At 71.1% G+C, this 26,697-nt stretch overlaps 5 protein-coding genes across 5 annotated transcripts in view; 2 read left to right on the forward strand and 3 right to left on the reverse strand.

Annotated features, from left to right (window-relative positions):
- CHLNCDRAFT_58780 (hypothetical protein) overlaps positions 1–1,883 on the reverse strand; it is a gene marked incomplete at both ends in the record, with an annotated part of 8,193 nt that extends 6,310 nt beyond the window's left edge. Inside the window, 6 exons of the mRNA XM_005844683.1 lie at positions 26–423; positions 573–688; positions 1,049–1,095; positions 1,291–1,345; positions 1,528–1,769; positions 1,875–1,883. Of these exons, the coding sequence (XP_005844745.1) occupies positions 26–423; positions 573–688; positions 1,049–1,095; positions 1,291–1,345; positions 1,528–1,769; positions 1,875–1,883 (867 nt within the window). The remainder of the gene's footprint in view (positions 1–25; positions 424–572; positions 689–1,048; positions 1,096–1,290; positions 1,346–1,527; positions 1,770–1,874) is intronic.
- A 331-nt stretch (positions 1,884–2,214) lies between these two features.
- Positions 2,215–14,133, forward strand: CHLNCDRAFT_138525 (hypothetical protein; the record flags this gene model as incomplete). Its single annotated transcript, XM_005844591.1, has 34 exons — positions 2,215–2,439; positions 2,630–2,687; positions 2,849–2,895; positions 3,059–3,196; positions 3,405–3,506; positions 3,626–3,679; positions 3,810–3,908; positions 4,076–4,180; positions 4,304–4,479; positions 4,743–4,793; positions 4,914–5,060; positions 5,162–5,474; positions 5,587–5,676; positions 5,862–5,950; positions 6,081–6,486; positions 6,628–6,733; positions 6,923–7,018; positions 7,193–7,259; positions 7,460–7,559; positions 7,943–8,127; positions 8,512–8,607; positions 8,862–8,979; positions 9,264–9,385; positions 9,649–9,713; positions 9,926–9,993; positions 10,183–10,251; positions 10,462–10,562; positions 10,752–10,813; positions 11,104–11,226; positions 11,523–11,615; positions 11,838–11,905; positions 12,100–12,151; positions 12,426–13,217; positions 13,382–14,133. The coding sequence occupies 34 exons, from the start codon at positions 2,215–2,217 to the stop codon at positions 14,131–14,133; spliced, it is 5,235 nt and encodes a 1,744-aa protein (XP_005844653.1).
- Positions 14,134–14,644: 511 nt separating this feature from the next.
- On the forward strand, positions 14,645–16,630 carry CHLNCDRAFT_138526 (hypothetical protein; the record flags this gene model as incomplete). The annotated part of the gene is made up of 6 exons (XM_005844592.1): positions 14,645–14,754; positions 14,990–15,092; positions 15,373–15,459; positions 15,729–16,014; positions 16,272–16,402; positions 16,607–16,630. The coding sequence occupies 6 exons, from the start codon at positions 14,645–14,647 to the stop codon at positions 16,628–16,630; spliced, it is 741 nt and encodes a 246-aa protein (XP_005844654.1).
- Positions 16,631–17,530: 900 nt separating this feature from the next.
- CHLNCDRAFT_138527 (hypothetical protein) lies at positions 17,531–20,891 on the reverse strand (the record flags this gene model as incomplete). The annotated part of the gene is made up of 9 exons (XM_005844684.1): positions 17,531–17,680; positions 17,912–18,019; positions 18,254–18,387; positions 18,830–18,946; positions 19,105–19,162; positions 19,366–19,451; positions 19,700–19,760; positions 19,936–20,046; positions 20,205–20,891. The coding sequence occupies 9 exons, from the start codon at positions 20,889–20,891 to the stop codon at positions 17,531–17,533; spliced, it is 1,512 nt and encodes a 503-aa protein (XP_005844746.1).
- A 4,542-nt stretch (positions 20,892–25,433) lies between these two features.
- Positions 25,434–26,697, reverse strand: part of CHLNCDRAFT_56301 (hypothetical protein) — a gene marked incomplete at its 5' end in the record, with an annotated part of 10,713 nt that continues 9,449 nt past the window's right edge. The window contains 2 exons of the mRNA XM_005844685.1: positions 25,434–26,008; positions 26,274–26,408. Coding sequence (XP_005844747.1) covers positions 25,925–26,008; positions 26,274–26,408 — 219 coding nt within the window. The 3' untranslated portion in view covers positions 25,434–25,924. The remainder of the gene's footprint in view (positions 26,009–26,273; positions 26,409–26,697) is intronic.

The raw sequence follows: 26,697 nt of genomic DNA on the forward strand, positions 1-26,697 counted from the left end.
AACCAGGCCCCCCCCCCCCCCTCACCTCCACCAGCGAGCCATCCAGCGGCAGCAGCGCCGACAGCAGCCAGTAGAGCAGCGGCTGCGGGGCGGGGCCCAGCTGCGGCAGCGGCCGGCCCGGCCGCCCGTCAGGCGTGGGCAGGGTCTCCTCCAGCCGCTGCAGCAGCTGCTCGCGCTGCTGCTGCAGCATGCGCGCCACGGAGGCGGCCTCCGCTGGCAGTTGCTCAGTAGCTGCCAGGCTGCCCGCCGCCGCGGCCGCCGCCGCCGTCGCCGGCTGCATCAGCTGGTCGCACACCACTTGGCGCAGCGCGGGCTGCTGCCCCAGCTGCCCCAGCCAGCCCATCAGGCGCAGCGCAGCGGAGTGCTCCTGGGCGGGGCTGGGGGCACCGGCAGGCGCGGGGCTGCCCTCCGGCCTCAGGCAGCCTGCAGGCCAGGGCCAAAGGGCCAAGCACGGAACCGGGCGGCTTGGCCTGCAGTACCGACACGTGCAAAGTACCAGCATGCAGCGCAGGGGTGGCCCCCGCCTCAGGCACTTCCATGCCTTCAGGCAGCACGCCTGGGGTCCCACCCACCTTCCAGTGCCAGCTGCAGCCTGGCCAGGCAGCACCCCACTACGCCGCTCGCCACCGCCTCGTCGGCGGCGGGCAGGGCGGGCGCGGGGGCGGCGCCGCGGCCCTCGCCGACAGGCCTGCGGCACATCAGCACCGATTTGTCGGCGCCACATCAGCATGCCACATCAGCGTGCAACGTCAGGTCTGCGGCCATGCATTTGCATTGCACGCCGCTGCCCTGCAGCACCAGACTCGACCCCCCAGCATGCAGCCCTCGCCCCGTGCCTGTGCTGGCGGCAGCAGCCCTCGGTCCGCCAGCTGCTCATGTCCCCGCAGTCGCAGCAGCCGCCCGCGTCTGCAGAGGCCAGGGGGGCCGGCGGTGGCAGCAAGGCGGTGAGCCGTGGATTTTGCACGCCCCGCGCTGCATCTTTGCCATCTCCCTCTTTGCCCACGCTGGCTTTTACAAAACACACACACACACACACCAGCCCCGCTACCCGCCTGAGGTGTACATCACAAAGTCGTGCCCCTCGTGCTCAGAGGCCTGCAGGGGTGGTGGTGTGTGGTGGTGGAGGGGATGGGAGGGGACGCGTAAGCCGCCACCACAGGCAAGTTGGCTGACGGGCAGGCACCTTTGCGGGAAGCAGGCGAGCAGGCGATGGGCGGGATGCGGGCGGAAGGGCGAGGCCCCGCGGGGCTGGAAGGCAGCAGAGCGGTGGCAGCGGGCCTGCCGCCGCACCCTGAAGCAGTCGACGCAGATGGCGGCGGAGGGCGACAGGCCGCAGGTGTGGCACCTGAGGGGGGCAGGCAGGCGGGCAGGGCGGGCAGAGCAGGTGTGGGCAGGTGGGCTGCCAGGCTCGCATGCCGGCAAGGCATCGAGGGAGGAAAAGCCGCCGGGGCCCAGCCTGCCGCCCTGGCAGCGGCGGTGGCACACAGGCCCTCTCCTCCGCCACGCGCCACCCGCCCCGCGCCGAACCTGTAGGCAATGGTGCCGGCGGTCCACACGCGGGTGCAGGGCCCGCCGCCGCCGCCCCCGGGGGCCAGCATCTGCAGGTACTGGGGCAGGCTGGCGGCGCCGCGCAGCGCGCACAGCAGCGCGGCGGCCCGCGCCAGGCTGCCCTCCAGCTCCCCGCCCGCCCCCAGCCACCCGGCGGCACTCATCCCCGACACAGCCTGGTACAGCCGGGCGCCCGCCGCACGTGGCAAGGGGCGCTGGGCCTGCACGGATGATAGCATGGGCGGGGATTGGGCAAAGGGGGAAGGCGGGAAAAGGGGGTGGCGGCGGGGGTGGCGGGCGCAGGCAGTGGCAGCAGGGGGGCGCACCTGGTCCATAGAGACTCCTGCGGATCACCAGAGACGACTTGGGTCGCCCTGCGGCATGTTTGAGAGTCTCTGAGGGGCAGCTGCAGGGGTTCGCAGTGTGCGCGAGTTTACGCAGTGGTGGCAGCTCGAGGGCTTTCAAACCGGGCGACAGAAGGGTACACCCGGAAGCTTTCATCCATCCCAACCCCTGCCGAGGCTGTTCCGGCTCGGCCTGCCCCGTCGTGCCCAGCTGGACAGGCGGGGAGGCCAGGCTAGACCCGGCCGCCGCCATCGCGACATCGATCGATTATCCAGACACGGGCCCTGCACCTCCCAATCGCTGCGACACCACATCTCCTGCATGGCAGAAGAGTACAGCGCGGAGCGCTTCCTGGAAGAGGCACCCGCCAGCGGGAAGGAGGTGGCGTCAAGGGTGAAGGCCTGGATCGCTGCACACCACCACGAGGAGGTCCCCGACACCACCGCCGCCGCTGCCGCCGCTCCAGGCAGCGAGCCGCCCCGCCTGCGCCGCCCACTCGCCGTCGTCACCAGCGGCGGCACCACGGTGCCGCTGGAGCGCAACTGCGTGCGCTTCATCGACAACTTCAGCAAGGGCACGCGCGGGGCGCTGTCGGCAGAGCAGCTCTTGCAGGCAAGAGCGGGCAGCGGCAGCCAGCATATTTCACCATGGCAGCCAGCACACGCTGCAGCCGCGTGCCACATGCCTCGCAAAATGCAAGCAGCTGCCCTGCATCCACCCTTTGCGATGCGTGCAGGCGGGGTATGCCGTCATCTTCCTGAGCCGCCACGGATCCGCGCAGCCCTTTGTGTCAGGTCAGGCCCCGGGGCACCGCTGCGCCGCTTGCAGGGGGGCGCCAGCAGCATTCTCGCCTCATGTCGCCCGCTACGGGTGCGCCGCTGCGCCTGCGGCCGTGAAGCCTGATCTCCCATCTGCCTGCCTGCCTGCCTGCCTGCCTGCCTGCTTTCTGCCGCAGAGTTTCAGGAGGAGCTGGGTGCGGAGACGCTGGCCGACCTGTTTGAGGTGCGCTGTGAGGGGAGGGAGAGCAGGGGCGTGCCGCACCGAGAGAGCCAAGCCGTGCTGCCGCCAAAATCGGCTGGGAACTGGGAGGAGGGAGGCAGCGGCCTGGCTGTCCCATATACCCCGCCACATCTCCCTCTCCGGACCTCCCCCTCCCGAGCCGCAGCTGCGCGGCGACGGCGGCCTGCACGTGCGCAGTGCGCAGCAGGCACGCATGGCGGCGGCGGTGGCGCGGGTGCAGCAAGTGATGGCGGAGGGGCGCTACCTGCACCTTCCCTACACCACGCTCTTCGAGTACCTCGCTGTGAGCTGGGGCTGGGGGTGGGGGCTGGGGAGGGTTTCTGCCCGTGCCGGTGCGCACGTCAAGCGTGTGTGGGGAGAGTCGGGTGCATAGTGCCGGGCTGGAACTTGGCTGTGCATCTCGCGCTGCGGTGCCTGGGGCTGTGCGGGCAGCTGCCTGCCACCCGTTGCTGCCTGCCACCTGCTGCTGCCTGGCACCTGCCGCCGTGCAGTATCTGCATGCCCTGGCGCTGGCCCTGGCCCCCTACGGCCCCTCTGTGCTCTTCTACCTCGCCGCTGCCGTCTCCGACTTCTTCATGCCCTGGGCCGACATGGTGAGGCAGCGCGGCAGCAGGATGCCAGAGGCAGGCAGCACCCCACCCCCGCCCTGTTGTTGGTAGCTGATAGCTCCAGCCCGCCCGCCCACAAGCAGCACCGTTTCACCGGCCTGCAGGCGGAGCACAAGATTCAGTCGGCTGACGGGCCCCTCACGCTCACGCTGAAAAAGGTGGGCCTGCCTGTGGGAGGGCCTGGGTCTGCCTTCACGGCTGCACACGCCGCCCTCCTCTGCACAGGCACTTGAAAACACACACGCACACACACACATACACACACACATCTCCACAAATGCTCCACAGGTTCCCAAGATGCTGGGCACGCTGCGGCTGCGCTGGTGCCCCGCCGCCATGCTGGTCAGCTTCAAGCTGGAGACGGACGAACAGATACTGCTGCGCAAGGTGGGGTGCGGGTGGGCTGTTCTGTGCAGGGAGGAGCCTGGTCGGCCCTGTGCCCCAGGGCGGGACGGCGTGGGAGAAGAAGCACCAGCTTGCGGAGTCCGCTGGCGCCGACGACCGACCTCTGCCAGACGAGCCCCCACGGCTGCTGACCCCCCCTTCCCCCGCAGGCGTACGGCGCGGTGGAGGCGCATGGCGTGCAGCTGGTGGTGGCCAACGAGCTGCACTCTCGCAAGGACAGGGTGTGGCTGGTGCAGCAGGCGGCGGCGGACCAGGTGCGCAGCGCCGCGGCAGCACCCAGGCGCAGGGCTGCAGCGATGCCAGCAGTGCGCTTGCCGGCGCTTGCTGGCGGTCCCGCGACCTGCTTGTGCGTGTCCCGCTTTCGGCCGACGCTGCAGGGCGGCGGCATGGCGGTGCACAAGATTGAGCGGCCACCGCATGTGGCTGTGATCGAGACGCTGCTGGTGGGGAGGTGGTGGGCAGCCACCGGCGGTTCATGGCGGCGGCGGCGGCGGCGGCATCGCAGCGGCAGCAGCACCGGCAAGGAGAGCAGCAGCAGCGGCCTGTGGGCTAGGTGTGCAATCGGGGCTGGAGTTTTGATTCTTTTCAGATTGCCAATTAGCATTAACACTGGCTCCTTGGGCAGTGCACGACGGCAAGGAGTTGACGTGGCGGCGCTGAGTTGGCCTTCCCCCTGATAAATCCAATCGATCTTGCTTGGTGCGTTAACACGAAATGATATTGAGCTGTGTACCACCCTGCGCTGTGCCGGGCTGACCGCCTGGGTGTGAGGACAGCGGTGGTCCCGATGAGCGGCGCGCCGCTTCCCGCCGTCAGATCGCAGCGTGCTGCCATCCGGGTGGACACCGAGGGCGCCAAGTTCGAGGGGTGAGCAGCGATCCCATCGTGGCGCTCTCTCTCTGTGTGCGCTGTCTCTTGCCCTGCCCGTGCGCCGCTGCAGCCCATCGTGGCCTGATGCTGAGGGCAAGGCCTGCCCGCCGCCCGCAGATGGACGGAGCTGCGTGTGGCGGCCCCCGCCGCCACCTCTGGCGGCGCCACCGGCGGCAGCCTGGGCCTGCACTGCTATGGCCTGGCTGTTCACTCTGTGTCGATCAACGGCGAGCCGACCAGCTTTGAGCTGCTGCCGCCCGTCAGGTGCGCAGGCGGCAGGAGGGGCTGCCCATGCATGCAGCCATCAACATGTGGCACGACACCCTTTGCTGCCGCACCCACCTATACGCACAATGCTCCTGCAGGGAGGAGCTGCCAGAGGGGGTCGCTGCCGCGGCCTACGACAGCCCCCAGCGCCAGCTGGCGGCGGTGGCAGAGGCTTCTTTCTACCTGTACGAGCGCCAGCTGCAGCGCGAGCGCCTGCCGGAACTGTCCATCCAGCTGCCAGCCCAGCCGCAGTGGCAGCAGCAGCAGGGGCAGGAGCAGGCCGCCGATGGTCCGGGCAGCGGCAGCAAAAAGGGGGAGCTGTGCATCCGCGTGGAGTATAGCGGCGGCAGCGGCGGCGGCACCACCTCGGGGCTGCACTTCTGGCGCCGCTACGCATGCACCGACAACCAGGTGGGCTGCTGTCTGCGAGGGATGGGGCGGCGCCCGCACCCCTTGCGGCATGGAATGCATGCTGGCACTATGCGCACACAGCGCGGCGCCGCGCTGCCGCCCTTGTGTGCAGGTGCGCCGGGCCAGCGCCTGGCTGCCATGCGTGGACACGCCCTCTGCGGCGGTTTCTTTCCAGCTGGACCTCACCTGCCGCGCCGAGGAGGTGGGCTTGCGGCTGGGTGTGTGTGTGGGCACTGCCAGGCAGCTCGTGCAGCAGATAGGCGAGCCTTTCGGCGCTGGTTTAATGTTCCACGGCTGCCTGCCCGAGCTCCTCATCCCGGTGCTGCCTGGCTGGCCTGCCCGCTGTGACTGCGCCGTGCACCCCTGCCGCCCTTGCCCGCCACGCAGATGGCGGTGGGGCCGGGCCAGCTGCTGCGCCAGAGCTGGGCCGACGGCGGCAGGCAGTGGCGCACCTTTCACTACTCTGTGCCCATCAGGTGGGCAGGCTGCGGCTGCCCACGACTGCCCCCCTCCTGCACCGCATCCTTTGGCCGACTGCTGTTGATGGACCCCCAACCGCGCCACCCTCCCACCACCCCCACGCCTCTCCTGCCCTCTGCCCCGCAGCTGCGCGCCCTGCCACCTGGGCTTTGCGGTCGGCGAGTTCCGGGTGGTGGCGGAGGCGGCGCCTGCGGGCAAGAAGGGCGGGGGCGCGTCCAACGGCGCCGCCAACGGCGCCGCCAACGGCGCCGCGAATGGTACCGCCGACAATGGCAAGTCCAAGACAGGCGCACCGTCGGCGCATGACCCGAAGCAGCTCACCCACTTTGCGCCGCACGAGCTGCCTCCCGAGCTGGTTGTTGCGGCGGTGCTGGCGGTACCGCCGGCGGTAACGACGGACGAGCCGGAGGTGCCGTCCGCGGCGGCAGCGGCGGCAGACGGCCTGGCCCGCGCCGCCCACTTCTTCACCCTCGCCTACTCTCTGTTTGAGGAGGTGCTGGGGGCGCGCTGCCCGCTGCCCGCCATGCAGCAGGTGCGGGTGCTGGTGTGCGGCAGGGTGGAGGGGAGCCGCGCTCTGCTTGGTGTCAGCTCTTGCAGCAACTCCCGGCTTTCCTCGCTCTGTTTCCGCACGTATCTGCTTGTACCGCCCCACCCACCCACCCACCCGCCTCAGGTCTTCCTGCCCCCCGAGCTGCTGCTGAGCGAGGGCCAGTCGCTGGCGGGGCTGCAGCTGCTGGGCACCGGGCAGCTCATCCAGGCCAGAGCCATCGAGCAGTCCAGTGAGCGCCGCCTCGGGGCGCCCTCCTTCTCGCCTGCCTGCCCGCCCGGCATGCCCACTGGGGCGCCTTCCTTTTCGTCTGCCTGCCTGCCTGCCTGCTCGCCCGCCTGCCTGCCTCGTGCTCCTCTGCAGCATGCCATGCCCGCGTGCGCCATGCCGCGCGCGCCCCCTGCTCGACCCTGCGCCGCAGTTGCGGCGCGCGGCGCCATCGCTCGCGGCCTGGCGCGGCAGTGGTTTGGGGTGCTGCTGCGGGCGGCCACCCCACTAGACGAGTGGCTGGTGGAAGGTGAGCCGAGCGCTGAGAAGCTGCCCCTGGCCATTTCTATTGCAGCCGGACAGCGACTGCGGGCTGGTCATCGGCGAGTTGCGGCAACCTTGTTGGCATTTTCCTGGTGCCTGGCCGCTCTTCTGAGGTGCCGCCTGCCTGCCTGCACCTGCCGCCGCGCCGTCGCCGCTGCAGGGCTGGCTGGCTGGCTGGAGGAGCAGTGCCTGCGCAAGTTCCTGGGCAGGAACGAGCTGGCATACAAGTAGGCCGGCCGCCTGCCGCTCTCAGCCTGCTGGCCGCCGCACCTGCTGCTGCTGCTGCCGCTGCTGCCGCTGCTACGCTTCCAGCTCGCCCCAGCAGCGCTGCAGTCGGGCTGCAGCAGGATTCAGCAGGCCTGCAAGCAACCGCAAGACCTTCCATTGCCGCTGCCAACCGCTCCTCGCTTGCGCATGCGCCATGCAGGCGCTGGCGGGACAGGCAGGCAGTCTTCCTGGCCGACAACGGCGAGGCGGCGCCGCTGGCGGCCCGGTGCGCCGCGCCGCCAGTTGCCATGCAGGGGCCTGTCGGGCCCACGCTGGGCTTGCAGTGCGCCGGTTGAACCACTTGACCCACCCACCCACCACCGCTGCGAACGCGTGCCGCCCATGCGCCGTCTCCCCACCGCGCCGCCGCCTGCAGCGGCGTGTCTGTGCCCTCGCCCTGGGGCCCGCTGTACGGTACCGAGCGCCTGGACCCGTCCCGCCTGTGGAGCACCAAGGCACGCCTGCCGGCCGCCTCCCAGCCCGCTGCCGAGTCGCGCTGGCACCTCCTGCGGCACTTTCTCAGCTCGCTCGCACCTGCCACGCCACCCCACCCACCCTCGCCCCGCCATCGTGCGCCCACCCTCCGCCCCAACCTCTCACCATGCCCTCCCCTGCCACCTCCACCCTCACCCCACCCCTGCAGGCCACCGCCGTCGTCGCCATGCTGGAGCGGCGGGCTGGCGAGGAACTGTTTCGCAAGCACGTGGGGGATGTGGTGGCTGGGGCCATAGCCGCGGTGCAGGCGGAGCAGGCGGCAGTAGCGGGCACCGCCAGCGGCGCCGCGGGGCCGTCGCAGTCGCCTGCTGCAAGACCGTCGCCTGCTGCGGGGTCCGAGGGAGCGGCGGCAGCAGCGTCGCCGGGGCCGGCTGCGGCGGGTGTGCCTGGCAGCAGCCCGCAGCAGCAGAAGCAGCAGCAACGCGGGGGTGCCGCGCAGCGTGCCAGCCGGCTGCTGGATACCATGACTTTCCTAAACGATCTGGGCAGGCACGTTTGGGGGGGGGGGGGGGGGGGCCGCATCCCCAAAGCGCCGCTGGCTGCCTTGCTCGGTATCCAGCTGCGCGCGCGTGTGCACTCGCGTGCTGCTGTGCCCTCTGCTGATGCTGCTGCTGGTGGTGGCACCGCCGCGTTGGCATCTGTGCCCGCAACCCCCGACCCCCGCACCTGCCTCCCAACCGCCTCCCACTCAACTGATGGCCCTCCACCCCCCTGCAGGGCGGGCTCCTTCCGAAAGGAGATGGGCCCCTTTGCCGTGCGCTGGGTGTACGGGCGCGGCGTGCCGCACATCACCGCAGCCTACATCCACCACAGGTGGGCGGTGGCTGCTGCAGCGGCGGCGTGCGTGTGCGCAAGCGGCTCTGTGTGTGGGGGCCAGGGCAGCAGAGGCAGGGCTGCTCAGCTGGTGAGGTGCGGCGCGGGCGGCCTGCCCTCCTGCGGCGGCGGCTTGCAGCAGCGGCGGCGGCCCGCGCGGTGCTGTCCCTGCATCCAACCGCTGCGCCCCTCCGCCCCAACCCTCCCACTCACTTCACACGCTAGCCCACCTCCCCTCTTTCCCTCCCTTGCAGCCGCGTGTCTGCGCTGGAACTTGCCGTGAAGCAGGCGGGGCCGGAGAGCGCCAAGCGGGCGGCCGATGCAGCGGAGCGTGCCGCCGTGGCGGGCGGCAGCAACGCGGGGATCATCAAGGTGAGTGCGCCTGCCTGGATGCAGCGAGACAGGATGGGCGCCTTTGGCGGTAGTGGGAGGTGTGGAGCGAGGCGGCGCAGGCGGCAGCCGCACCGGGGGCTATACAACTGGGGCAGGTGGCAGCGGCAGCAGAGGTTGGGAGATGCTGGGTTGCTGGCAGGGTTGCCAACCACCTGTCCTGACCAGCGGTGCACCTGTTTCCCCCCCTGGGGCCCCCCAACCCCACCCTTCGCCCCTAGCAAGCGCCACGCCGGCCGCCGCACCTGCCCGCCCCCTCCCCGCAGGCTGTGGTGCGCGAGGGCGAGCCGCCCACCTCCACAGACCACCCTGTCCACCTGGGTGGCGAGGCATTTGTACTGACAGAGCTCAAGGTCACGCCGGTGGTGGAGAAGAAGCAGCCCGGAAGGTGCGCCCGGGCCAGCCGCCTGCGCCGGCTGCAGGCATGCTACAAAGGCGGCACCTGGACAGCTGCTTGCTCGCGCGGCAGGGGCCACGCATTGGCTGCCCCTGGCATGCGCCCAGGACGGCAGGCAGCTCAGAACGTCCTGGGCGGGTTTGGCCGGTACCGTGCATGGCCACCACGAAGGCTGCCCAGGACAGCACCCGGCTGTGTGGTTGTTGGTGGTGCGCCGCAAACCCTAAACCACCTGCCTTCCTGGCTTCCCGCAGGCGAAAGCGTAAGGTGGAAGGCGTGGAAGTTGATGAGGCGCCCAAGACCATCGTCGCCACCCCAGGTGCGCCGGGCGGCGGCGGCGGCTGTGTGTGCTGCGTGCACCATGCCTGTGTTCCTGCCCAGGTATGCCATGCCTTGGCATTGTGTGACGTGGGTGCTGGCTATTTAGGGTTTAGGGTTGGGCACCAGGCAACGCCCGACTGCATGGCGGCCGCGCGCACTGCACTTTGCCGCCGACACCCGGCCTCCCTGCCTGCCCTGCCCTGCCCGCAGAGGAGCCTGTGCTGTGGGTGCGGCTGGACCCTGCCTGCGAGCTGCTGTGCGATATACGGCTGATGCAGGTGTGTGGGTGGGTGCTTGGGGGGTGCTTAGTGGGGAAGGGGTGCAGGCGGAGGGTGGCACTAGGGGCTAGCCGGTTGGTTGCAGGTGGAGGTCGGTGTCAGTGTGGCTGGCATCCCGTCGCCACCACTTATCACTGCCCCTCACGCTCCTCGCCCAGCCCGACCCCTCCCTCACTCCCCGCGCCGCAGCCCGAGCGCTGCCTGGCGGCGCAGCTGCTGCAGTCGCGGGACGTGGTGGCGCAGGCGGAGGCGATCCAGGTGGGGGCCGTGCCGCACCCCGGCCCCAGAAAGCGACAACATGTCCCGCCGCCACGCCTGCCTGCTGCTGCCGCTCTGCCGCTGTTGCCCGCCTGCCGGCACCCCTCGCTTGGTGCCTAGTCAACCCCCGCCAGCACCCATGTGCCTCCTCGCCTCCCCACGCGAGCGCCGCTTGCCTCATCAACCACCCCCGCCTGCCTCTTTCCGCAGCGCCTGGCCGAGCTGCGGGTCCACTCCGCCGCCACCTGGCGCCAGCAGCCGGGGGTGGATGCCCTGCGCCGCACGCTGGCAGACCGGGCTGCCTTCTACAGGTGGGGGGGGGCTGCTGGCCGGGTGGATGGCATGCTGGGGTGGCGGGTGTGTGGGCTAATGTGAGGCGGGTACCTGTCCCGAGCCAGCATGGCACGGCGCGCTGCGGGGCAGAGGGAATTGCGGGGGCCGGCCCACCGCAGGGTGTTGCTTGCCCCATCCCGTCGCCACCGCCGCCGCTGCACATGCAGAGTGCGGTGCGATGCGGCGCTGGCACTGGCGGGGCTGCGGGATGAACAGGGACAGGCTGCAGGTGGGCGGGCGCAAGGTCACAGGGCAGGGCTGGGATTCTGGCTGGGACGCGGCCGCCAGGATGCGTGCTCCGCCATGCTGCGCTCCTAGGTCCTCCCCCCTTCTCTGCTGCCTATCCCTTCACCAACCCTCGCCGCGGGCCCGCCGCGCACACACACTACAGTATTGGGGCTGTTCCGCAAGCTCCTTTTCCGACATGCGGACAGTAAACCCGAACAGACAACGCATCCCCCCTGTCCCCTCACTCACCTCCACCCGCCCGCCCGCCCCCCTCCCCACCCTCGCCCACAGGCCTCCCCCTGCTCCTCGACTTCTACCGCTCCCACTACTTCCTGCCCGGGTCGGAGGTGCCTCGCTCCATCGCCATCGCCGACCCCTCAGAGTACTTTGTGGCGCAGGCGGTGGCCACGGCGGGTGCGTGTGCGTGGTGTGTGTGTGTGTGTAGTGGCGGTGTGTGGTGGCGGTGTGGTGGTGGTGCATGGTGTGTGGTGGCGTTGCATGGGTGCGGCATGCGGCGAGCGCATGGCTGCGGCGGTGCTTGCTCGCCATGCTTCTTGCTCTCCGATTGCTTCTTGCTCTCCGCTTGCTCTCCGCAGCGCCCCGGCCATCCCTGCCTCTGCGCCCCACCCACCCACGCCTTCCCCACTCTTCCCACCCACTCGGCCCACCCACGCCCGCGCCGCCCTCCCCTGCCTGCCGCCGCCCCGCAGTGTCCCTGTGCCGCGAGCCCGACGGCTCCACCCCCATCGACGTCGTCCTCTTCCTCTCCACCTGCCTCAACGAATACGTGTCGGTGCCGGGGGGTGAGCGCCGGGCAGCGCTGGGGGAGGGCGATGTATGCTTGGGGGCGGCAGAGCCTGCTCCGCCTCGTCCTCTCGCCCCTGGTTTCCCTCTGCTGCGGTCTGACCCCGCGCCACCCCACATACCCTGCCCCCCCACACTCCCACCCCCATCCCACCACCACCACACCCCCTCAACACACACACACACGCCTGTCCCCTCCCCCCCTGTACACGTACGTGCAGCCCCCTTCAGCGACTATGGGCTGGTGGCCGCGCTGTGCGCCTCCCTGGGCAACGTGCAGTTCGAGGGGGTGAGTGCGGCTCGCTGGGGGCGGCTGGTGTGTGTGTGTCTGGGAATGTGGGGGATCAGTGGGGAGCTGTGCCAGATGTGTGTGTTGGCGTGTGGGACGTTTCTGGAGCGCCCCCGCTCTCACGCAGCCCGTCGCTGCCCTCGTTGACCCCGCCCCCCTGCCCCGCCGCGCCCTGCGCCCCCCCCCTCCCTCAGTTTGGCGACTCCCTGCTGACTCTGCTGGAGAAGTTTCTGGAGCGGGACTCGGGTGGGTGGGTGCAGCAGGCTGGGGTGGGGTGGGGTGGGGCGGCTGGGTGCCTTTGGGGTTGGCTGTGGTGCCTTTAGGGGTGACTGCCGTGCCTTTAGGGGTGGCTGCCGGGTGCGCGTTCTGTTGCTGAGAGGGCGGGGTACGTGATGGGAATGTGCGCCGGCGCTTGCTTGGGGCGCTGTGAATCTGCCCGCGCTACGCCCCTGCCCCGCCCTCGCCCACCCCTGCCTGCCTGGACGTGCCGCCCCGCTCCTGCCCCGCCCTCCTGCCGCAGTGCTGGTGTCCCCGGGCAGCGCCGTGGGCTGCGCCTGCCTGTCGACCATGGCGGCGCTATGCGCCAACGGGACGTGCAGCGAGGAGGAGCAAGCACGGGTGGCGCTGGTGGTGCGCCGCGTGCGCCAGTCGCCCGGCCTGCCTGTGGCGGCGCGGCACGCGGCCCTGGCTGCAGCGCTGGACCTGGCCGCCGCGCAGCGCGGGCCCGCGGCGGCCCTGCAGCTGGCGGTGGCGGCGGCAGAGGCAGCACAGGCGGCAGAGGGGCCCGAGGCAGCGGCGGCGGCGCCGCCGCTGCTGCTGCCTTCGGCCTCCACCCCAGCCCTTCTGCTGGAGGAGGCAGCGCAGCTGATGGTGGCAGCCACAGAAGCTGCGGCGGGTGCCGCCGCCGCCAGCGAGCTCTTTGGCGGGGCAGAGGGCGGCGGCGGTGCCGCCGCTGCCGTAGACATCCCCATGCCGCTGCTGCGGCGCCTGGCGGCGCTGCTGAGCGCTGGGCGGGACTGCCGGGCACGTCACCTGGCGTTTGTGGTACTGCAGCTGCTGGCGGTACAGCCCCCCACGCTGTACCGCCCGCCGCCGGTGGAGGCGGAGGAGGATGCCGCCGCGTTCATCGCCTCTGGCGCGGCCGCGGCGGCGGCAGCGGGGCAGGCTGTCAGCCTGGGCGGCGCCACCCACCGCACCGGCGGGCAGCACCCCTCGGCAGGCGCAGCAGCGGTTGCGGCAGCCCCCAAGATCCGCCTGCACCTGGGCGGCGGCGCGGCGGGTGGCGGCGCGCGCAGCGTCGCGCTCAGCGGCGGTAAGCGTGGGCTGCGGGTGCCGCCGGCAAGGGCCTCGATGGTAGCAGCTACTGCCCTGCTGGCGTGCCTGCACCTGCCACACCCCTCCCTCGTGCCGCTGTCCCATCACGAGCCGTCAAACGCCACGCCTGCTGAGCGCCCCCACTCCCGCCCCGCCCTGCAGGCGTCAGCGGTCCGGAGCTGTCTGGGGAAGGCCCCGCCGTCAGCGACGCCTGCGTGCTGTCGTTGGGTGCGGTGGAGCAGCAGGCGCCGCAGCGGGAGCAGCAGCAGGGAGTGCCGCCAGAGGCGCGCGGCCAGCTGTTCTCCCCTGTGCGGGGCGCTGGTGGCCTGGTGGCGGCCGTTCCTTTTGGCACGGCGTTGGGGGGGGAGGCAGGCCAGGAGGCCGCCAGCCAGCAGCAGCAGCAGGCGGCCTTTGCAGGTGGCGAACCCTTTGTGGCGCCTCAGCCGCAGCCGCAGCCCGCAGGGCCAGCAGCCGCGCCTGCCGCGCCCAAGCTGCGTTTCAAGATGCCGGCGCCAGCGGCGGCGCAGCAGCAGGAGCAGCAGCAGGAGCAGCCCGCTCCTGCGCCGGCGGGCAGGAAGCGCAGGGCGACGCCGCCGGCGGCTGCCCAGCAGCAGGCGCCGCCGCCGGCTGCCCAGCCGTCGTGGTGGCAGCGGGCGGCCTTCCCTGACCTGCAGCAGCAGCCAAGCGGAGCCCCCTTGGCCGCCCCTCCGCCAGACGGCAGTGCCCCGCCAGTGCCCTATGCAGCATCGGGATGGGACGCAGCCGCAGGGGCGTGGGGGGCAGGCGCGCCAGGAGGTGGGGCCGGGGCGGGGCTGCCGCAGCCGCTGCCCGCGCAGCAGCAGCAGCCGCCGCAGCAGGCGCCCCCCAAGACCAAATTCAAGCTGAAGGTCAAAATGCCGATGCCTCCGCAGTGAGGAGCAGCAGCGTTGTGCAAATGCTGAAACCTGAAGGGGTGGCGCCAGGAGGCGCAAGCGGCGGCGGGAAGGGCCCGGCGAGTGGGGATACCAATGCCGAGACGCGCGCTGCGATTTCCGAGTGCGAATTTAGAAGTAGGTTTCTAGGCGGCATGCACTGAGAGGCCCTCTCTTGAAAGAGGGAATGTGCCAACAGCCACCGACGTTTCCTGCCCGTGTAAGCCCCTGCAATCGATCTGGTAGGGCGTATGAAACACGTGGATGGGATCCCAAGGGCGCTACTGCTCCCCAGGAGCGCATCCATGCATCGGCCAGGGAGGTGGAAAGACGAAGAATAAGTGGTAGAGGTCTCCAACCGCCGACTTGCTCCGCCACATTGTCACAGCATCGTTGCCCAGGCCCCCTGACCAGTCCGTCGTCCCCGCCGTTGGTCACCCGGCCCGCCAGCACCAACCCCTACCACCCCCAATCTCACCGGGGCCTCTCCACAGCCAGCACATCAGCTCACATCATGCAGGCCACGTGCACCACCCGCACCTTGGCGTCCAGCGCCCAGCCCGTCGTGGCGTCGGCTGCCAATGGGCGGCCACCCCGCCCCTCCTACGCCGCACGCCGCTCCAGGTGGGGGCTGCTGCTGCGGTGCTGTACTTGGCCAACCCCAGCAGCTGCCGCCGCCGCCCCATCACCACACCTCCCGGAAGCCATGGCGGCGCCTGAACCCCGCCGTGCCAGAGCTACCACCGTCACCTCCGCCGCCGATGACGACGACGCGCGCCCCGCTTCCTCGCACGAGCTGTTCCCAGCGCCCTCACGCCCCCGCTCCCCTGCCTGTTGTACTGTCGCACCTGTACTGCAGCGTGAGCAGCTCCGCCATGGCTGGCAGCATGAGCCTGGGCAGCTCCACCTGGACCGATGTGCCCTCCACCTACACCATGGCCGACTCGCCCGATGCGCTCAAGGTGCGGGCGGGGCGGTGACAGGCCACACCGGTCTTTCAAAGCACCGCTGTGCTAGGCACGCTGCGGGTGGGGAGGCGGACGCAGCAGGCTGGCGGGCTTAGCACAGGGCCGCCGCGGCAACAAATATTGACCCACACACCGCGCCGCGCAGAGGCAGGGCCTGTGATTGCCGTTCCTGCGACAGCCGGCCGCCTAGCGCAACGTGCAGCCCCGCACGCCGCCGTCCCCGCGCCGCCCCCGACGCCCGGCGCCCGCCCCCCCCTGTCCCGGCGTGCCGCAGGACTTTGCCACTCTGCAGGCGATGATGGATGAGATCCAGAAGAACATTGTGGCCCGCCAGGACAAGATCAGCCTGCTCAGCGAGGAGGTGCGATTTGGCTGGGGAGAGGCGGGGAGGGGGGCGCCCTGCCTGGGGCTGTGTGCAGGCGGTGCGCAGCTGAAGGGAGCGACTTCCTCGGCAGGAGGAGGAGGGAGCGGAGCGGATGGGCACATGAGCGGGGGCAGCCGCGACGCAGCTCACCCTTTTGCACGCGCCACGCCGCCTGGCCCCGCCCAGCACGCCATTTCGAACGCGCCGCGCCGCCGCCCCGCTCACCTCCCCTGCCGATGCCCTGCCTCTTACCCCCCCCGCTGCAGGTCAAGCTGCTGCGCGGGCGCATGGGCCTGGCGGAGAGCCGCATGGGCGGCCGCGACTGGGCGCTGCCCGCCGCCTCGGCCGCCGGCAGCAGCCAGCAGGCCAGCCTGATCCTGTCTCAGCTGCAGGGCGGCGCGGGCGTGGGCGCCGACGCCTCCTTCCTCGAGTCCCTGCTCAGCGACAAGGCGCTGCAGAGCTCCACCGCCTCATATGCGCTGGCCGTGGCCGCCATCATCTTCACCGGGGGGGTGGCGGCGCCCGTGGTGGAGGAGAAGCTGGGCCTGGGGGGTGAGCGCCTTGGGGTGGCGGGGGGGGGGTAGCTGTGTGGGAGTGGGGGAGTGTGCTTGCGTGTGTCATGGCAGGCCAGAGGCTGCAGCGGATGGGCCGGCATCCGAGGCGGGGCGGGGCTGCTGCAGCTGGCCGCTCGCTCTGCCGGCCAGCCCCTCTCACCGCCCGCCCCGCACCTCCGCCCCCGTGCCTCCACCCTGCCTGCCCCAAACTCACCTCCCCGCTCACCCCATGCCCCCCCACCCACCCCCCCGCAGCCGCCGCCTACTACGACTACGTCGCCTCCCAGGACCTGCCCGTCACCCTGGCTGAGGTGGACCCCATCACATCGGCGGTGGCGGGCGGCGCGGTGGGCGTGCTGACCGCGCAGCTGCTGGAGGAGGCCAAGGTGGGGGCTGGGGCTGGTGTTGCCCTTGTGTTGCCTGTGTGTTGCGGGGTGCGTGGTGTTATGCCTATGGCTGGGCCCGAGGGGTTAAGATGGCGGGGCATGAGGGAGATTTCGAGGGCGGTGATATTGGGCGGCGCTCCGCCACCGCCTGCTGCCCAGCGCTCACTGCCACCCCCGTGCCCCTCCCTCCTGCTCGCCATGCAGGCCCGGCAGCGGCGGTCGGCGTGAGCGGCTCCGGAGCACCACACCACTTCCCGTGGCGGAGCTGCACCATACGGCGGCCCCATGCGGGGGCCGCTGCCCGGCGTGCGGCGCCCCACGCCTGAAGAACTGTCACACCCGAGGCGCACGCACGCGCACATTTGATTCCCTTTGCTGAACGAGCTCATTGGCTTTACGCGGAGCAAGGCCCGCTCGCCAGGGCCCCTCGGCTCTCTTCCCTTTCCCTTCCCGCCCGGCGCACACACACACACACACACCTCTCGAATCCCTTGCCTCACCACACACCCTGTACCTGATTTTTACAATTGCCATGTGTGCACGGCGCTTTTGTAGGCGGCGCGCCGCTGGCGGCGCCCCCGCCCAGCCCGGCGCGCCGCGTGCTGCTTCCTGTTCCCACTCCCGTTCCCGCTCCAGAGCTACCTCTGTCTGTCCGTCCGTCTGTCCATCTCGTTGCTGTCTCCCTCTAACACTATTACCCATCACCACGGGGGCAGGCGTTCGGTGCAACCTAGATCCAGCAGCAGGTCTGCTGCAGGGGGCGAGGCTTGGGGGGGATCTGCTGCACGGCTGGGCAGGGCCGCAGGCATGCAGCGGAGATAGACCCTGGAGGAGGTGTGGTGGAGAGGGCCCCAGTCCGGCCCTTAGAGCACTCCGATTGGGACCATTAGCATGCTGGCAATTGAGTGCTGGGGCCCTGAGACCCGTTTACAAGGAGCGAGCAGGATTGCTGGTTGGCAGTGGCAAAGCTTGCATGAATGGCTGAAGGGGAGCAAAATGAAGGCCTACTCCCCGTCACATGAGACGATTTCCTGCCAATTGTAAAAAATGCATGGTGACCAGCATGCCCGCCTCTTTCCCCTGCTCCTGCCACCTCACCCCTGGCCAGCCGAGGCGCCGCAAGCAGGCTCACACGCCGCGCAGCCACTCCGCAATCTGCTGCGCGTTGGGGCGCAGCGCCGGGTCGGCCTGGGTGGCGGCGGCAAAGATGTGGGCCGCCAGCGGCGGCGCCCCCTCCGGCATCGCCACCACCGGCGCCAGCGCCGCCGCCCCGCTGGCCTGCGGTCAGCCGTGGAGCGATATGATTCATTGTTACTCAACTAATACACTCCGAGTGCTCACCTCACTTCTCTGAGTCTGTGCTGGCATTCGACGATATTATTTTAAGCCCCAGCCAGCCCCGCCGCCATCACGGCACTCGCGCCGCACATCAAGCACCCGCCGCCGCTGGCGCAGCCGCTGACGGGGCTGCCTGCCAGCCAGGCGGTGCAGTGCAGTGCAGGCGCCCACCTGGTGCTGCGGGGGCAGCGAGCGGGTGAGCGCCAGCGGCTGGCGGTCGGCGATGTCGGCCCCGCTCACCAGCTCCCACACCAGCAGACCGTAGCTAAAGATGTCGGCCTGGCAGCGGGGGGTGGGCAGCAGGGGGTGGCAGCAGGGGGTGGCGGCGTGGTGGGAGGCATGCGGCGACGCCGGAGGTCCCGCGGGAACAGCTTCAGCGCTCCCGCTCCGCAGCTGCACCAGCAGCCTGCGCCCGAACCGACCGCGCCGGGCATCTGCAGCGGCGGCGCGCCCTCCACAGGCAGAGCTCTGAACGGCTCCCCACCCCACCCGCCCTACCCTCTCCCGCCCCACCTTGACACCAGCCCGCTCCCGGCGCAGCACCTCGGGCGCCGCCCACAGAGGCGTCATGAGTGGCTGGGCGGTGAGCAGGTCGGCCATGTGCGGGCGCACCATGCCCACATCCGCAATCTTGGCCACACCCTCCTCTGCAGGTGAGGCGGGAGAGGTGGGTGAGGGAGTCGAGGGAGGGAGGGCGCGGCAAAGGAGGACGGTCCGCAGGCTGGCAGGGTGGGTGGCATCGGCGGCTGGCAGGAAGCTGTGCAGCTTTTGAGGGCGGCTCTTGCAGTTGCAGGCAGCGCTGCGGCGCCCTCGCCTGACAGAAGGATGTTGGGGCTCTTCAGGTCTCGATGGCTCATGGGCGGCCGCCGGCTGCAGCACGGCAGGCACAGCGACTGCAGTAGTGGCTGTGCAGCAGGCTCAGCGTGACCGGCAGCGAGCGCAGCGCTATGCAGCACTGCCCGCAGCTGCCTGCACCGGCAGCGCCATTGTCTGTCTGATGCGGCTTGCCACACACACACACACACACAGACACAGCAGCAGCAGCAGCAGCAGCAGCAGCAGCAGCAGCGGCGGCGGCGGCCAGGCCACCAGGCCACCTGTGCAGGTAGTTGAGACCCAGAGCCACATCCAGCGCGACCCGCCGCCCCAGCCGCTCCCAGCGCAGCGCGGCCGGGTGGCGCCGCAGCGCGGTGTACAGGTCGCCGCCTGGCGGATAATCACCCATGATGTGTGGGGTGGGTGGGGAGGGGCATTGGTTAATTGGGTTGGTGCACAAGGCAGCGAAGCTAGGAGGCAGGGGGCAGAGCCGGGAGCGGTGGCAGCAGGCGGCACCAAGCAGCCACGCGCCGGCAGGCGCGCCGCACCCTTCATGAGCTCTGTGACGAAGAAGAGGCTGCCCGGCTCCAGGCAGGCACCATAGTACTGGGGAGCAGGCATGGGGGGGAGGTGCAAGGGGGGTAGGGAGGCAGAGCGGATGTGCCGGCGGCGGTGGTAGCCTGCTGAGCAGAGCCGCCAGCAGGGCATGAGGAAAACCAGCAGCAGCCAGCAGGGACACGCTTGCACTGCAGGAGTGCCCACAGCGGCCTCCCCTGCCGGCCCGGGACCCAGCCCCTCCCCATGCATACGCCGTGCGTGCTTGCCTGCACGATGTTGCGGTGGCGCAGGCCCGCCAGCAGCTGCACCTCCTGGTGGAAGGTGGCCAGCTCAGCGTCTGCAGCAGAGGCAGGGCAGGGCGGAGGGGCACCTGTACTGTCAAGAAAGTGTGATGGGGAACAAGGACGGCGGTATGGCGGCAAAAAGGCAGGTGAGCGGGGCGGGGCGCTGCAGCATGCAGCAGGCAGCAGGCAGGACAGCGACAGCGCTGCCGCGCGGCTCCGTGCAGGAGCGCCGGCGGTGCAGCAGCACCCCTGGGGCCGCCCATGGGCGTGGCCACCCCACGCCAGCCAGCCGGCAACCCACCTGAGGGCACCTCTGCTTTGATGCACTTCACCGCCACCTCGTCCACGCCGTTCATCAGGCCCTGGCCAGGCGGCGGGGCGGCGAATGGAAGGCGGGCGGTGAGTTGAGAGGCGAGCGCTGGCTTGCGGTCGGCTGATGTGGCAGGAAGTGTAGGGGGCACAGCGTGGCCGGCAGAGCCTGCGCCAGCAGTAGCCAGCAGCAGCCAGCTGCGGCGCCATGGCCGCTGCTGTTCGTACCGTGGCGGTACTGCAGTGGTACCACAGTCCCCCAGCCCAAAGGCCCCGGCTTGCCTTGAAAACCAGCCCAAAGCCGCCCTCTCCCAGCTTCCAGGGCCGCCCTGATGGGTCCTGCAGAGGGCAGCATGGTACGGCAGGCATGGTAGCTAAGCTGGCACTGGCGGCGGGATCGGCGGCGGTGCAACGCCGGCGACCTGCCAGCGAGCGAGGCAGGAAGCGGGCAGCATCCAGGTGCCTCTCTGTCCCTGAGGCAGGCTGCCCACCCGCACCTGACAGATGAGGATGTCGGCGCGGCGCAGCAGCGGGCCGCCGCCGCCGGGGGCGGCGTGCTCGCTGGTGCTGCCGGCCTCGCTGCCCTCTGCCTTCGGGCCCGATGCCAGCGGATCGCCCGAGGCCGCTGATCCAGTGTCCCACAGGGCGGCGCCAGCGCTGCAAAACTTGGATAGGGGCAGCGGGGTGGCTCCCACAGGGCTGCCCGGCGGCGCCGCCGCGGCCGGCACCGGCGGCGGCTTGTGGCGCAGCAGCTTGCCCAGCTGGCGCCGTGTCCTGGAGGGCAGCTGGGCCAGCACCCCTCCTGCCGCCACGGAGCTGCCGCCACTGGCTGCGCTGCTGGCAGAGGCCGGCTGGCGCGGCTGGGGCTGCTGCTGCCGCGGGGTGGCGGCGGCGTCACTCCCAGCAGTTTGGGAGCCCAGGCTCGGCTGGCCGGTGCTGCCGGGTGTGCTGGGTTGGCGGCGGTGGAGGACTGAGGAGGGTGTGGCATCCTGTTCGCTGCCTGCTGGCAGCCGGCGCTCTGAGGGCACTAGCTCCGACAGCAGCGAGGGGGAGGTGGAGGGGAGAAGGTCTGGGGAGGCTGTGCCTGCGGCCGGCTGCGCGGCTGGCTGGCGCAGGGCGGACACAGAAGCATGCATGGCGGGGACAGGGTCGGGGGCGGCCGCTGCTGCTGCCGGTGCTTGCATGTGTGGTTCGGCGGCCTGCTGGGGAGGGGCGGCTTGCAGGATGGCTAGCAGCATGGCTGCCAGCTGGCGCTGCTGCGGGTCCGGCCCCGCCAGAGCAGGCGCAGGCTGGTCGCGGCGGGCGGCAGCGCGGTGGCGGCGGGCGCGGGGGCCTGCTGGCACAGCATGCACAGCGCGCGCAGCGCCGCCGTGCACAGCCCCTCCCTCAGGGCCGCCTCATAAGCGTCATGCAGAGTGTCGTGAATGGTGACTGGCCCAGAGGCGCTGCCTCGGATGCAGCCTGCCAGCTCGGCGGCGCCGCCGGCGGCGGCGATTACGGCGGCGGCGCGCACGCCGCTGGCCGCCAGGGCTGCCAGCTGCTCGGCAGCTGCCAGCTGGGAGCGCGGGAAGCCGCTGCGCAGCGCGGCCACCAGCTCCGCCACCGAGGCGTGGCCCCCGCCGCCGCCGCCCTCGCGGCTGCCGCCGTCACGGCTGCCGCTGTTGCGGGATGGGAGCGAGGCTGCGGCCGGCGAGAAGGCGAGGCTGCCTGGGGCACCCTGCTGCTGCTGCCACTGCCAATGCTGCACCCGGGAAATGCTGGCGGCGGCGGCGCTGTGTGCACTACCGGTACTGCCGGGCCCCGCCGCCGCAAGCTGCTGCTGCTCCGGTACCGCCGGTAACGGGGAGGGCGCGCTGGCGGCTCGTGCCAGCTGGCGCCGGCCTGCTGGCGGCGGCGGCTGCTGGGGCAGCGGTACCGTGGCAGTACTGTTGGTGGCCCTCTGCAGCGGGTCTGCCTCAGACTGCCGCAGCCCCGGCACATGTGCCGCCTGCGCCTCCTTCCAGCCCTCCTGCCGCCGCAGGTGCTCCAGCGCCTCGGCCGCCAGCCTGGCTGCCTCGCCGCCGCCGGTGGCGGCCAGGGAGGAAAGCGCGGGCCCCGCCCCGGCCGCCGCCAGCCTGGGCGTGGCGCCGGGCTCCCTGCAGCGTAAGCAGGTGGGTGGGCCGGCCGTTCCCATGCACACTCAGGTTTAGGTGCAGGAAGAAGGTTTTGCTTGCGCTGCTTTGCAGGCAGCCAGCCAGCCCACCTGCTGAGCGCCAGCAGCAGCGCCGCCGCCTCGCGCTCCACCTCCGCCTCGCTGCCGCTGCCGCGGTACCGTCCCGCCGCCAGCCTGGCCAGCGCCGCCAGCGGCGCCGGGTGCAGCAGCCCCGCCGCGCCGCCGCCGCCGGGGGTCACCTCTGCCACGGAGCGCAGGATGGCCAGGCAGCGGCGGGCCACCACGCCCGCGCACCACGGCTGCTGGTCTGCAGGGTAAAGAAAGCGGGGCGGGGCGGCGCCAGCCTGTCAGGTAATGTTGGCCAGCTGCCCTGCAGCAAACCCCATCCGGGCGGGCAGCGCTCGGCAGCGCTGCAAGAGGGCCGACCGCCGCCTATGGCGTGGCCCGCTGCCGCTACAATGCCTGCCGCTGCCGTGGCAATGCCTGCATGCGTGCATCGCCTCAGCCCACCCCACTACCAGCAGTGCCGCCACCCCTCGCCCCACACCCCCACTCTCACCCGCATCATGGGCGTCCAGCAGCCCCGCCACCGCCCCCACCCCGCCGCACCCCACCAGCTGCGCGGCGGAGCAGGCAGGCTGGGCTGCCAGTAGCTTGGCCACGGCTCGCAGCGCGCCGCGGCGGCGGCCCCAGCCGTCGCGCCGGTCGCCCGCCGGCGCGGCGGCGGCGGCGGTCAGGGCTGGGAGCAGCCTCAGGTCCAGCAGCCGCGCATCGATTGCCGCCGTCTTTCCTGCCAGCTGGGACACGAGGAAGGCGGCGCTCATGCGCAGCCGCTCCGCCGCCGCAGACGGCTCCTGCTGCGGCGGCCCGCCGTGCCCCGCGGCGCCGGCCGACGCCTCGGCGGGCTGCGGCGTGTCCCCTGGTGGCGCCAGCAGCTCTCGCAGGCGCGGCAGCAGGCGAGGGTGGCCGCCCAGCGCCGCCAGCAGCACGACGTCGTTCTGGGTGACCTGGCACAGGCGCTCGATGGCGGTGGCCGCCACCTCGGCGTCGCCGCTGAAGGCCGAGTGCACGAGGTCCATGCCTGGCAGGAGGCCCTGGCTCTGGCGCTGCTGCTGCAGATGCTGGTGCTGCGCGCTGTTGGTGTCACGCTTCTGGCCGAGGAGGCCCTGCGCGAACCCAATCGCTGGGGGCGCTCCCAGCTGGCTGCAGTGCTGCTGGGGCGGCTCTCCGAGGTTGCCCTGCGAGCTGCCTGCTTGGCCAGCCGCCCTTGGCGGCTTCTGAGCCCTAGTAGGGCTTGTACACTGCTGTGCACCTGGCAGCTCGGCTTGAGACGGCCCTTGGATGGCCTGCCAGAGGACAGCAGCGCAGCAGCCGTCTCTGGTTCACAAGGTTGGGCGGCGGCGCCTCGCTGGCGCGATGGAAGAAAGTGCAACGGCGGCAGGGCCAAGGGCCCTCCAGCTCACACTGTGTGGGGAGCCATTTCTTATTTCCGGTGCCAGATCCCACGATATTGACCCCCCATGGCGCCGGCGCCGGTGCCGCCGCCGGTGATGCTTTGAGCCGCCTTGCACACCTGCTGCTCATCGCCTCCCTTACTCTGCCTCCTTCAGGAGGTTCATGTCGGTTTTCTGTTCCAAAACGTATCCCGGTGCTAAATGAGAACTCGAGTGCCATTCCAAGCACATGCATGGGTGAGCGTGCAGACATGCCGCCGCTTGCTGCCCCGACCAGGCAGCTGCCCTGGCCGCTGGCTTCTGCCGCCGATTCTCCTTCCTCATCACGATGGCCGATCAGGGCGCGCCCGGTCCGGCAGCAGAGTACTCGGGGCGTGCCAGCGGCAGGCCAGCTTCAGCCGCCGGGGCGCCGGCCGGCGGGGCGACGGCGGCGGGGGGCGCCTCTGGCAGCGGCGCCAGGCCCAGGGCAAGGGCGCCCACAGTAGCGGCGGCGATGGACGTGGCGGCGGGCGTCATGCCGTGCGCGGCACCATCCTGCACGCGGCGCAAGAGAAGCTTTCAGCGCGTGCTGCCATGTCGATGACGGCACAGCACCCGCCCTCCATCGCAGCCAGCTGCCCAGGCGTGTGCACCGAATATGGTTTTGCCAGCTGCTGCCAGTGGCCCCAATGCCGCAAGCAGGCAGCATCTGGCGCCACCGGCGACGGTGGGGCCAGTAGCAGGCACCTACCGGCGAAGTGGCCGCGGCGTTGCCGCTTCGCGGCGCCAGCTGCGGCGGCACCGCACAATCGGGCAGCGTCAGGTCGGCAGCTGCCAGCTGGGCGTTGAAGGAGCGCGCAAAGCCGGCGCCGCCGCCGTCCGCCGCCTCTGCAGCACGGCACGGCGGGCAGGTGGGGGCAGAGGTGCCAGCGGTGAAGAGGATTACATGCAGCGGTAGGGCACCCGTGGTGAGCAAGCGCATGTGAGGCAGAGCTAGCAAGGGCATGGGGAGGTGTGCACTGAATGGGCTAGGGCTGCCCAGCAAGCGCACGACACGGCACAGCGCAGCCCAGGCAGGGGCAGGGAGAGGCAGCAGGCGAGGGGGTAAGAGTGTTTCTGTCTCACGTGACAGGGTCAGGAGGGTGCTGCCGCAGCACTGGCGGGCGGCCACCGTGGAAGCCTCGGCCGCGGCAGCTGCCGCGGGGCCCCCCGCAGCCACGGCGGCTGCCAGGGCCTGGGCGGCGGCGGGCGGGTCCAGGCAGAGCGCGGGCCACAGGCCCTGCGGCAGCGGTGGGAGGCGAGCGGGCACAGCAGCCACAAGGTGTGTGAAGGGAGGGAGTGCCGTCTGCGGGAGGTGTGGCCAGTGCAGGCTGGGTCCCCATTGCGCGGCGCTTCCGCTCAGTCACCGCTGCTCCTGGCTGCCCCAAACAGCACCACTGGCGCTGCCGGCGGGAGCCCAGGCAGCCGGCCCACCGTGAGGAAAGCGTCTGCGGCCGCGCCGCCGCCCGCGGCGTTGACCATCCCGGCCAGCCGCGCGCCCGCGCCGCCCCTCACCGCCGCCGTCGTCGCGCGGCCCGCGGCCTCGGGGCCGGCAGCGGCGGCGGCGGCGGCATAGGCCGCAGGGTCGGCGGCAGTGATGGCGGCAGCCACGTCTTGCTCGGTGGCTGAGCCCACATCTGAGGCACGATAGGGCGACGACAGCGCGGCGGCGCGCTCGGCGGCGGCGGGAGGCAGGGAGCCGGCGCCGGCAGCGGCTCCGCTGCCGTAGCCGGCGATGGGCTGGGGGGCATCCTGCTCTGAGGCTGGGGCGGCAGCGCCTGAGGGCGAGGCGCCCTGCTCCTGCAGCAGACTGCGGGCTGAGGCCTGGCCCGGGGCAGCGCTGGCGGCCGCCAGGAGCAGCAGGAGCAGCAGGCAGGCGCGGGGCATGGCTCTGAGGTGTGGTTGCTGCGAGAAGCAAAGCAGAGGACAAGGGGACGGGAGCGGCCACATGGGCTGTCCAAGGGTGTTCCTGCTTTCCTCATGCCGCCCAGCCCCTGCGACGCGGCTGCCAGCGACCGGCCTCCACCGCACAGCACATGGGAACGCAAGAGCGCTATCATCGCCACCACACACGCGCGGCAGCTGCCCTTCTGGCCATGCGATGCAGAGGTTGGGGTTACAAGAATGCAGAGGCGCCCGCCGGCGGGGGCGGCGCTGCTGCGGCGACTTTGCAGCACAATGGGCAGAGGGAGCAAGGGCAGCTGCTAAGCGGGGAGGGAAGCACCAGCAGTAAGTGGGTAGAAGGGGAGTGGGGGTGGGGCGGTCAGTGGGCAAGGTGCAAAGCAAAAGCGGAGTAAGCGGTGGGGCCTAGAGTGTTTAAGAAAGTGTGCCCATGGGCGGCCCATGCAGAGGGCACGGAAACAGGGAGAATGAGCAACAACCGGGAGGGACTGCCTAGTGAAGCGAGGTGTAGGTGTGTGCAGGGCCACAGGGGCCCAGGTGTGGCACGCCGCCATCGAGGGGCAGCGTTACGGAAGGAAGGAGGGTGCCTGGCAGCCCGGGGGGGGGGACCCCCGGCGGCCGACGGCGCTGCCGAGGCTGCTGCCGCCGCCAACGATGCCGGGGCTGGAGGCAGCTCCCTTGATCCACGGCCTCAGTCGGATCCATCCATGTCGTTTTGCTCGTAAGGGTTGAGCATGCCGGGCACCTTGGCCAGCTTGTGCCGCTCCGCCTCCGCCTGCGAGGCAAGGCAGCAGGGTCAGGGGGAGGTGAGAGAGGCCGCGCTTGGCCGGCAGGCAGGGCGTGCGGCGGTTCGATCCCCCGCAGCAGCACCGGGAGGGGGCCGCAGCTGCTGCCTGCTCGAGCGCACGCCACCTCCGCCGCCGCCAATTCCTTGAACACATGGTCGTCGCCTGCGCCGCGGCCTCCGCGACCAGCCAGCACACACAAGCACACACACAACATTGCACACCTGATCCCCCCCCCATGCCCCCGGCTCCCACCTGCGCCGCCACCTCTTCTGTGAACAGGTCTGCGTTGTTCTGGTCTGCAAACTGGTTGGACTGCACCAGGAAGTCGCGCAGAAGCTGCTTGAAGGTGGGGAACTCGCGCAGCTCCATCATGCCCAGCACCGTGGCCTGCGCGGCGCGGTACGGGAGGAAGGCGGGGGAGGGGAGCGGGCACGGCGTCGGTGTGTGCGTGCGTGCACCATTCCAGTGATGGAGGGGCCGTGGTACGGCGTGTGTGCGCGGTGGGGGTGGGGCGGGAGGGAGGGAGACAGCATGGTTCATGCACGGCAGGCGGGGGGCAGCGGCAAGGCCGGCTGGGCGACGGCAGGGCAGGCACAGGCTGCAGCGCCTGGGCGCTCCACCCGGGGCACGGTAGCTCGGCAGCCCCACGCCCTTGCCCCTGCACCGGTGCCACACC

The sequence above is a fragment of the Chlorella variabilis genome, assembly GCF_000147415.1.
Source record: "Chlorella variabilis unplaced genomic scaffold CHLNCscaffold_21, whole genome shotgun sequence".
NCBI lineage: Eukaryota > Viridiplantae > Chlorophyta > Trebouxiophyceae > Chlorellales > Chlorellaceae > Chlorella > Chlorella variabilis.